At 39.1% G+C, this 11,160-nt stretch overlaps 1 protein-coding gene across 1 annotated transcript in view; it reads right to left on the reverse strand.

Annotated features, from left to right (window-relative positions):
• Positions 1–1,762: 1,762 nt before the first annotated feature.
• Positions 1,763–11,160, reverse strand: part of PQLC3 (PQ loop repeat containing 3) — a 17,052-nt gene continuing 7,654 nt past the window's right edge. The window contains exons 3-8 of the mRNA XM_026846507.1: positions 9,202–9,284; positions 8,664–8,733; positions 8,034–8,091; positions 6,694–6,814; positions 5,493–5,534; positions 1,763–3,558 (exon numbers count right to left, since the gene is read on the reverse strand). Of these exons, the coding sequence (XP_026702308.1) occupies positions 3,470–3,558; positions 5,493–5,534; positions 6,694–6,814; positions 8,034–8,091; positions 8,664–8,733; positions 9,202–9,284 (463 nt within the window). The 3' untranslated portion in view covers positions 1,763–3,469. The remainder of the gene's footprint in view (positions 3,559–5,492; positions 5,535–6,693; positions 6,815–8,033; positions 8,092–8,663; positions 8,734–9,201; positions 9,285–11,160) is intronic.

An 11,160-nucleotide genomic window follows, 5' to 3' on the forward strand; every position in this document is an offset into this window, starting at 1 on the left:
CCCGCCTTACATATCCTTTTCATGTATAAATTGTATTGTTGGAAATTGGATTGTTTGGTGGAGGAAGACTAATTTTACCTCATTTGAAGGAGTGAATGAAGGCTTTCTACAAGTTGTAAGCTGTTTGGGACCTTTTAGCTGATAGTGAATTACTTTCTCCAAAGAGTCAAGCTGTTCTAAAATCCAGCTGCGGAGCTCCAGCGGGTGAGGTGTGTGTCTGCCTCCCCACCCCACGCATTTCTCTCCTGTGTTTTAATAGATCAGATGAGCAGAACCAGGTTAGGGAGCAGCTACATGCACAATGTAAGGCAGTGGAAGAGACTCAGGGGTCAGACAGGGACTTCTGCACGATCAAAGCAATAAGATCTTCTGCTGCATTAGAGTAGCACAAAGGAACACGTTGATGCCTACGTAGTTGTACTCTGCACAAAATGCAAAGCATTACAGAGGCCCATAGGGTGGGGACGACAATAGGTTTGCATTTGTGTGCAACGTTCCTGTTCACGGAGGACCGTTCAGAAATAGGCTTTTGGGAAAAGTAAACTACACCTATCTTTGACTCTACATCCTCACTTTCAGACCTGCAACCTGCTGTCTCTGGAATTGTGTGCTCGTTTCTTTTTTTTTGCTAGTAGATCTCATGTTTTCTCTTTCATACTGTTAAACTGAGCTTTGTGGCTAAGTGCAGCTTGTAGCTTATCAGTTACCAAATGCAGAGTTGTAGTTCATCATAGCCATAGCTGGAGATATTTGGGGGTTATTCAGTGGACTCTATGAGAATTCAGATCTTGTCTTTTCACAGGCGAGAAAACCCATACTTTTTGAAAGCCCTGACAGCACCCACACTTTATCAGCCAGACAGGAAGGGCTGTGTTACCTGTGAGCATTCTGTGACTGGTACAACTGGACACCGAGTGCGTAATTCAGCACTTAGACAGGATCAGTGGATGGAGACCTTCCAGCCCTATGGATAAAAGTTGCTTGCTGGCTTACACACACTGCAATAAATCCAAGACGCGTTACGCAGCCAACAGTGTCCGCCCCGGTACTGCTGAATGACAAGTTTAACAAGATTCATCCTCCCTGTGTATCTTGTCTAAAGCTACTGCCTTTAATCCAGCTACTGAGAAGATTATGTGTTGCCAAACCACAGGGTCTGTGCTGTCGGGCTTGCTCAGGACTTGAGCGTGCGCCTGTCTTAGGCAAGTGAAATAAATTGTTCTCTGGGGAGAGAAAAAGGTGTGTAAAACTATTTACTGCTACCTACTCATTTGTTCCTATCTTGCAGATGAATGAGAACTTGTAATCAAACTTTCCAAATCCACAAAATTACCTTAAGCTTGTTAATTACCCAGCTTTTTTATTTTCCTTAGTCTCTTTCTTTCCACAGGTTTCTAAGACAATTTATTTGAAATATGTTAACTAACCTGTAAAGAACTTTTCTTAATGCATTTTCTGCGTTTTATGATGACAAAACCCAACTTGAAGTGCTGATCCTCCAATCGAAAATGGAATGTCTTCATTTTGCTGCAGCATCACTCAGGACTATGAAAGATGTCCATAACAGAGAGGGTTTGAACTCTACACAAATCTTTCTCTACCAATAAGAGGCTTTAATTAAAAAAGTGAGATGAGGTGTGGGTTTTTTCCTTTTAAGATGCTGGAGCTCTTTAGCATTTTACAGGTTAATACACAGCCTGATGCTTCAAATATTAAGGTGAAAGCTGCCCATTATGACCTGTAATGAGTATTTAGGTTTTTTTCCATATATGGAAACAGAATAAAAAAATTAAATGTAATTAAAATTAACTGTAAGAATGACATTAATCAATCATGAAGAATAGTATTTATTAATATGACCTGGAAAATGTATCACATGCCCCCTTGCCACCATTTATACCACTTCAGATATTTTACACAACTTTAGTAAAATCAGTAACAGCATGTTTACAGTTACTCTCTCAACCAACAGAGAAACATTTATACATTTTATTAAAGCAGTAAAAAAGCCTCATCTTTGAACTTGCTCTCAATAATGTGAGATACATGAAATCTTATGTCCACAGACATACCTCTTCCCACCCCTTCCCACACTAAAATCAGAGTTTAAAAAGCAGCTGTTTTCTGACGGTGAAGGTCTCGGTCTGACTGCTGAGTGTACACTGGTGGAAACATCTGCTTTTGCAGATCCCACTCTTCCACAAGAGTCCAGTGACTTAGCACATGGCAAGGAAAACCTGCCTCAAATGTTGTCAATGCAGTTTTCCCGTAGTTTTCAAGAGTGTCAGAACCAAGGGTGCCTTGGTTTTAACAGTGACACTACCGTAATAACTCTTGAAAAGGTGTCTCTTCATTTTGGAGAACGTAATGAGAATTGAAGGCAAACTATATGATTACTGCTGTAACTTCTGGGTGGAAAGGCATTATTTCTAAAAGCAAAACCCTTTGCTAATAGTTCTCAAGAATATCCTTTTCCCTTTTTGATACACTTACTGCAAATTAGTCTCCAAAGTAGAAATTTAAGTGAAGTCTTTTATGTTTTTCAGCACACTTAGCACAGACAAGCTAAAAACTAAGAAAGCACAGAGCGGTATCATCACAAACTGATAACCATTTGAGATAAGTCTGCTGTGACGCCCCAGGCTGGACATGTAAACAGTCACTGTCGGTAGGGATTGCATTTGGGGAGTCTGGGTGTCAGTTCGGGAACTCTGATTGGTCAGAGTTTCATTGATTCCTATATATTATAGTCTCTGCTGCTCCCAAAACAGTATGTTCAGTGAATAAGAGCTTGGGTTGAAAAAGAATTCATAGTGGAGGTTTTGCTCTTATTCTAATAAAAAGCAGGTATATTGAAAGTGGCCATGGGTATCCTGTATCAGCTGTATAAACTGTACTGTTTAAGTGTCGCATGTAAGCACTACAATCCCAACTGGATTTGTGACTTAGTAAAATACATTTAGAACTTCATTTTGGATTGGGCCTTGATTCCCAATTTTCTTCATCCTAAAATACATAGTTAATGTCTGACTGAGTTGCTTGCAAGAAGACGACAAACATCTGTTGTTTTTCAAACTCACAGCAGATGCAGAAAGACGAGTTGATACGTTGGTGCAAAATTACTCTTGTATAATTGAAGAAAGTTGCTTAATGTAACCAGAAAGTACTGAAGTGATACGATAATATATAAACATCTGAATATGAAATAACCTTGTTCATTTAGTAAAAAAAGTCCAGAGAAAATGTGATACCAGTGAAACTTGTCTTAAATGACCAATAAAAATATGCTGCTTAAATGAAGTATCTTATCAGAATTATTTCTATGAGAAAATAAGCATGACTACTAATTATGCTTAGGGATAAATACTATGCTTAAGAGAGAGAGCTCCTCAACCTTTGTTATGTTGTTTAAGCTTAATTATATCAGGGTTTTTCGATGGTAGCTATGTTATGTGCTGATGAGTGTCTTCTAATCAGTCTTTTTAATTTTCCTGTAGTGCAGGATAGTGGCTGTGACCCAAATATTGAGAATGAGCATGATTATGAAACGGATGAGAACTAAAAGGGAAAAAAAAACCACCTTGTAAGCATAAATGGAAAAGAATCAACTGCTGTAATTTTCAGAAGATACGTTTTATAAACCTTTACTGGTGTACAAATGGTTCCCATTCTGCAACTCTTTTCAGTCAATTAGTTTAATTACCATGTTTAGGAATCCAGACATTCTCAAAATAAATAGAGCAGTGAAGAGCATTCAGCACTTGGGAGTGATATCTTAAGATAATACTGTACAGTGCTTTTAATTCCTATGTGACAAAACCAGGAAAACAGTACAAGTTTGAGTAACCTCATACAAATTTATATTTACACCTAAAATTAAACTCAGGAGCCACAGCTCACATGTCCTTTATAATCATGTGTGTTGTTTATAATAAAAAGATTATTCTCTACTGCCATCTGTTTAGACTTCAGGGAGACAGGAGATACTTGTACCTGTTAGATTTTAATGAGAGGAAATCTGACAACTGAGAAAAAAGCAGTTTTTCAGTATCCTGATTAACTTTGGGATTTTTTTAAAACCAAAATAAGCATAGTATACCTGGTGAGAATACAGTGGGAAGTACAGGTATAATCTAAGATCTGTTTGGTAAATGGAATATTCACAGAACTGTACACAAAACTTTGTTTGAGAAATATGTGATATTTGACAGTTTCATGATGTGTGTATGAAACTAAGATGAACATGCCAGAATGTTCAGTGTTGGAAGTGGAAACATTTTCCATTAGAGCAGCGCAGTATCAATGTTTGCTCCCATCTCTTCCATGTTCCGAAGTGTATTGTGCTATATTTTAAAAAGCAGCTTTAACCAGAGCCAGCTTTGATTTCAAGAGACAGCTTAGTACTTTCATGGTGTTTTTCTCCCTTCATTCCTCCCCTCAATATACCTCTCTCTCACTTCTGATCAGCGTAAGTGTGTAGCTGTGGGTGAACTGGACTCAGTAACTGACACAGACTATATTTCTATATGCACATTATGTCAATTTTTTGGTGATCTAGTTTAACCACATGGCCCCAAAACTCTTACTCTGGCAAAGAGAAAGCAGCAAGCGTAGAAGTGAAACTAAGTGATTGAAAAGGGGACTTCCTTTTCCAGTGAAAGAGCCACTCAAACTGCTTGTAAAACTAGAGCCTAATTGTGATGCGGGGGGCTGCGTAAAAAAAAAAATAAATCCATTCATGTTTCTGATGAAATACCAGCTTTGAACTAGAACAAGGAACCACCAAATAACGTACAGTGTGATTTTGTTACTGTTCTTATATCCACAAAGTCTTGATTTCAAACCATTTCTTGAAAAATCTGCTGAACTCCTTAGCTCTTTCAGTTTTGTCAGGATGGTAAGAAGCTGTTAAATAAATTTGCTTTATAATGAAATCAGCTGCAAAATATATATTTTAAACCAGTTTTTTGTGAGCTTCTTCCCAGCCTACCATTTCATTTTCAGCCTGCCATAAACATTCTGAACGTTGTATTCATTACAATTAGTATTCATATACTAAACTGAACTTCAGTTTTCTAGAATTTTTTAATGCACAAGCCCCACAAAAGGAAACACATTATTTGAAAAGCTATCGCTCAATTACTACATTTTAAACGTTGCATTTTACTAAATTTTATTTATGTGTTTAAATACTAAAGATTTTTAATGCTTTATTCTACTATTTTCATAAATAAGTTAATTTTGTAGTGCTTCTGCCTTTTGAAAAAAATAATGGCTATTGGACCACTTGTCACCACGTGTATGCAGGTTTTTTTGTTTTCTCTAGGTATTTGTAATCCTGTGCTACTTTTTTAGCAGTAACTCCTTCCGTCACCATGCTAACCTGCCAGGTTCATGGTTTGTTCTCCTGAGACCAGATAACTGCTTTCTAAAAACTACCATAGCAGCTGTTATCTTGGAAAAGCAGGCAGTTAGTTCCATGCTTTACTCACCTGCGAGATCATTCGTAGTCATTACAGTTGTAAATATTCTTGCTGTAAATTGAATGAATACTGATTAGTGGACTAGATAAAACACATTTATACCTTCAAAAAATTATGAAGTATCTATTTTTCAATAGAGAAAATATAAATTGTATAGACATTCCCACTCTTCACTATTTTAGCTTCAGAGATCAAGCTCTCAAAGTTGAGTGTCACTGTATTAAATGTCTTTTTTAATAAGGAAATCACTGATAGAATTTTTTTATCTGTATCTATTTATCTCACTGGATGGATGTGGTCAAAGTTTACTGCTTCTCTTTCTGTTCAGCCTCCTCCTTCAGTAGTTGATACTGAGCTACACCCACAATTGAGTTAGCGTGACTTAACCATTGTGAATGTTCACATGCATGCTTTTAGGCTTCTGCAAATATGAGGAATTCAGCTTTCCTTCCCACAATAAATCTAAACATTAATTATTTCATGTTTGCAGCAGACTAAAACCATTCACAAAATTTATTGCCATTGTTCAACAAATGTACCACAACTTCCAATTGTTGACTTTAAAGCATTTGTTTCACGGGGAAATAGATCCAGAATCACTGTTTTACAGCAAGAGTATTTTAAACAAGTTTTGTTAATATGACAAAGGCACTCCTGACAAATAGCTGTGTGAAGAACTCTTCATGCAGACCACTAGGTAATTAACACATGAACTTCACAAATCACTGTTCTTGGTACGTTCTTAAATTCTCCTCTGTTGAGAAATGTATTTATATGTAGTCATAGAGTTAAAGGTATTTACCATTAAGTGTGTATTTATTTGTAGACAACTTTTCAGAACCAGCGTTGCCTGATTGTCTAACCCAAAATTTAGCACCTTTTCATGCTGGATCACTAGCAATTTTATTAAATCCTAGAACTTGAAAATCTTTTCTTTGAAAAGACACTCTTTCAGTTATTTCAACTGTATCACGTTCCCTTGGCCATATTTGCATGTTTTCTAAGTCAAAGTGTCATGGTCACTGAGCTGGTGTCAATGATAAAACTTGATTTCAAGAGACTGCATGGTATCTGAGTCTCAGAAGTCGGCACTAAGGGAAACTACATTAGGCAAGATTCCTACCTGCTATGATGGAGTAAAAACCCAGTGAAAGAGGCATTAAGAGGAGATCAAAACTCAGTGCTTCACACCAAGCTGCCCATAGCTTACTTGCACAGGTATATGCAGACATACTCCAGGTCAAGGCGCTCACTTGTCCGGAATCTTTTGTCTGCCAGAGACACTGCAGCTGAGCCAGCTTACTGGCTGCACTGATGAACGTGCACAAATTCTGAAAAGCAGGTAAAAAAAGAGAAAGAACCTCTGCCATTGCATTATCTGAGTGTTTAGTTTATGGCTGTTAGTATGTAACTTAAGTGAAAACAAGGACTTGCTTTTTCATTTAGAATAAAACAACAAAACAAACCAAAACTTTTTCAGTGTTTGGCAACCCAAGCATTTCAGCTTCTTACTAAGGAACCCTGAAGCAAAAAACTGAAGTTGCCAAAAGCAAGGCACTGATTTCTGAGGTACTGCCCAGAAAAAAGCAAAAAGCACAATTGCTACTGCTGTTGGCAAATGCTTGATAGAAGCAAATACAGTAAGAAGCAAAGAAATAAAAAAGCTTCTCAACCTGCTACATAAAACTGTTTATGAAAGTTAGCTAAAATGAGACTGATCTAGTCTAAACAGCAAGGTTGATTCAGACCATCTGTTACCATTATGTCTGGCAAACTAAACCATAAAAGAATGAGAAAACTGACAAGAATGTGTAGAAAATGAGTCCAATTGGTGGGAAAAAAATAATGAAGGGAATGGACTGTTCACTCTGTCATCCTTTAAAGGGGGGTTTTCCAAAGGCAGTGGGTAGAGGGGACCTCCACAGGGGTCTCTGTGCCATGCCCAGATTTCCCTTGCAAAGTAAGGATTGGTATTATGCTTAGAAGCTTTTATCCCCATTTGTATCACCTTGCGTATTAGCAACTCCAGTTCATCTCAATTTAATTTTAACTTTCTTCTTGTAAAATGACCATCATTAACCTGCATAGGGCATTATCAGATGATATTTTTCTTGCAAAATGCTAGCACTAAAGGGAAAAAAGATCTTGTGAAATACTGAGCATTCCCTATTTCAAATGCTTTAACCAATGCTCTATTCTTTTCCTCTTATGTTAAAGGTTTATCAGTGGGGATTATGGCATTAGGACTAAAGAGGAGATCTTTTTTCAACACCTTAAACCTTTGCTAGTTTTAATTAAGGCAACACAATTAACAACTTTACCTCTGAACATTTTTTTTTTTTCATACAGTCTCTATTGCCAGTGCTATGTTTTCCAGCTACTGATAGAAGGAAAACAGCAGTATTTGAAAACTGGGTTTGTTCTGAAAGCTAACCCAGATGATTAATTCTTACAAGGACAAATACAAGGAGATATTTCACTAATAGAGATGTCCAGAAAGAAAGTTATTTCATATGTGGACCTAATTTCAAATAATCACGCATCACTTACCATGGCCAGGTCTATTATCCACTTCCGCAGTGTTAGCACGTACCAGCCCCCCCAGAATCTTACGTTATGTTAAGTTTTCATAACACTGAACATTCTAGGATACCAAAGCTTTTGAAACTGCCTGGGGAATTAGATTTCTTTAAGCATCTGGAAGTAATCTTATTGAAACTTTATAACAGACTAGACAATCTAGATAAAAGATTAAGCACTGGTTGAAACATTAAGCATTCCTATTTTTCACACTGTCTTTGGCTGAGCAGTTTCTCAAGATCTGCTCCAAAGCACAAGATTTAAACCCGTCCTATTTTTTTAAAAAAAAGGCAAACTCTGCTGTGTTCATCAATCAAATAAAAAAGATTAATCATTTCCACCCTGTATCTCTAGTTAAGATGTAAATTAAGAATTGATCTTACTCCTTATAAGTTGTGCGCCTTCTAAAGCACAGCTACATATAAAGTTTACTTCTTGTAGAGATTTTCTGTGATCCCAGAGATCACCATGTGAACGTGAAATGCACGTTGAGGGGCAGCTGAAAATTATTTACAATGGTAGCACAAAACAAATGATGACATATGCAAAGAACTACCAAACAAGCTACATAAACCAAAATTCCCAGATTTCAAAGGATACGTGACTGCATAGAACAAAGCTCGTTTCATGTTTCCACTGAAACGCAGAATAAGCAAAAGGAGAATGGCATCTGAAATAAAAAAAAGATCGCTCGTCACTGAAGGGAGAGAGGGGACCCAAATGCAATCTTTGACAGTTCCACTGGGCACCATGTCTATGGAAATTTGTTTCATGCAGGTTTTGTTTCTCAAATTTGATTGATGTCCAAAACACTGCAAGCTCCAAAATGAAGCTTTTCATAAAGTCTGGAGTGTTATAATGCTTTTCTCCCATGTGGAATCACTTACACTGGTGAGGATGAACTTATACTGCAACTCCACTGTGTGTGTGTTAATTAGATTTTTCTCCTCTACCTGTTTTCATAAAATTTGTAAGAATTCAATTATATTTGAGATATTCATTCCCTCTTTCCCCTGACTCCAGCTAGAACTGGTCAGTGGATTCACATCACTGCAGTGAAGTATTGTACCTACACGCAGAGCCTTGGAGTGCTGAATGGGCCCTGCTTTATTTCCAAATCATGACTTTAAAAAATTACCTTGTGCAATGATGATGGGATATTCCAGGTATGTCTGCAGAGGGTAACCATAATAGATCTGGTACCTCAGAAACACAAGAAAGCTGAACAGAAAGACACAAAATAACATGACTGCATGAAAGGACAGGACAGCTCCTTCACAACTTCCTTTTTACTGTTTTGTTGTACCAAAAGGCTCCAGATGGATGTAGCTGTCAAACTGATCAGAACAACATGAAGACAAAGTGCAAGCCATCTAGACTACACTGTTATAAAATTGCCCAGTGTGTGTGGGTCAGACTGAGAGTCTGTTCTGAAATACACCAATCAATGGCCATTCCTCTTCCTGCCATTCCACAGTATAGTATCTAAAAGGAATTGAACTTCTATCACATTTCTTTACTGTCTTCGGCTTTTATGCAAGTCCATGGGCTTAGACAGAAATTTCAAGGCTGCAGAGAAAATACAAAGGACTCTTAGGGCATAGTTTTATATAAGGAAAAATTGATGGTTTCAGGCGTAGGAAGATGGCATTAAGGAACTGCCTGCTGTGTAAGAAACTGGCTTTTAGAGTATTCAGAATTTTAAGTATCTGAACTTCCTAGAAGTCGTATTTCTTGTAGGTTCAAATTAGACTCCTTGCCTCATGTTTCTGAGTCACTCCTCTGCCAGGTCACTGCATGCTAACTCCACAGAACCATCCCAGTTTGCACCAGTAGCCCCAAAGATCTCTGCAGCTGGACAAATAGTCCAGGATAAATAGTCTACTAAATAAACAAACAGTCACAATAAGACGTTGCCTCCTTGTAACTCTTCCAAAACAGTTTTGGCCAGAGCAGTCGCACAACCTGCAGCGGTGTGGGTACTGTGGTTATCACCCAGGCGCTGAGGAGACGATCTATGGCTCCTCCACATCCGAGACATGACTTAGAAAGCCTTTTCAGTGCACACCAATACACATGAATGTTTTTAAAATGCTACCACCGCTTCTTGGCGGGGGCTGTGGGGTAAGTTATCTTTTCTGGAACTAGAATTTAGTTCACTTACTCTGAGGTGTATTACCAGTAACCAGCAACAACAGGGGTTCAGCGCTGTGGACAAACATGGGTGGCAAAATGGCCGCAGTGGAGACCAAGGGGATTCCGCACAGCTCTGTGCAGAACGGTGTCCGTACACCTAAGCCTCCGCAGAGCCAGACCGGCCGGTGCCCCTAACTGAGGACGAGTCACAAGTGCATTCAGAAATCACATGTCATTTTTCTGAGGTGATTTTTTTCTGATAAAAAGCCCTTTTTAAACTTGGTGCGGTGTGCTAGCAGCCATGTGGCTGGATGTTCTGGCCACCTCCATCCCTCGGTTCAGCAAACACAAACCTTTTCAAGGGATCTTCTCACGTTTGCACCCACATCTGAATGTACATGCACGCAGTTTATTTATTTTTCATTCCATACAATCCTCTTTAAGCAAGATTTAATAAGCCTAGCCCATGTGAGCTTACTACAGACTGACAAATCACTGGCGTTTGACATGCTTTATAATTTTCTTAAAGAATGATTATGTTTTACTTATTCGGGGTAGAGAAGCCTGTCTAACTGGTACAACTGCCTGCCCAACAGGGCACCCAGACCATCAAATAACCGAAATACATGACTTAAACCCAAGAGCACGTTGTCCCCAGCTACATGGGTGGCCCGGGTTGGTTCCGGGCACGTTAAAAAAGCCGTTTCCCCCCGTTTTCCCTTAACCAACGGCGCGGAAACACTAAAGCAGAAAGTTTCTGCTCGGCAGTCTGTGCGCCCCGTGGAGGCAGGACGCGGCGCCGGCACAGGGGAGGCGCGGGGAGCCGGCGGGCTCTGACCTGAGTGACAGAGGAGCCGGTTTAAGCCGAGCAGAGCACGGGCTGCTCGCAGCCACGCCCTGCGGCCGCCCCGCACACCCGCCGGCCGTCACGGAAGGAGCTGAGCCGCCCGCGGCCGCAGCG

The sequence above is a fragment of the Athene cunicularia genome (assembly GCF_003259725.1).
Source record: "Athene cunicularia isolate RWA chromosome 3 unlocalized genomic scaffold, athCun1 chr3_part1, whole genome shotgun sequence".
In the NCBI taxonomy this organism is placed as follows: domain Eukaryota; kingdom Metazoa; phylum Chordata; class Aves; order Strigiformes; family Strigidae; genus Athene; species Athene cunicularia.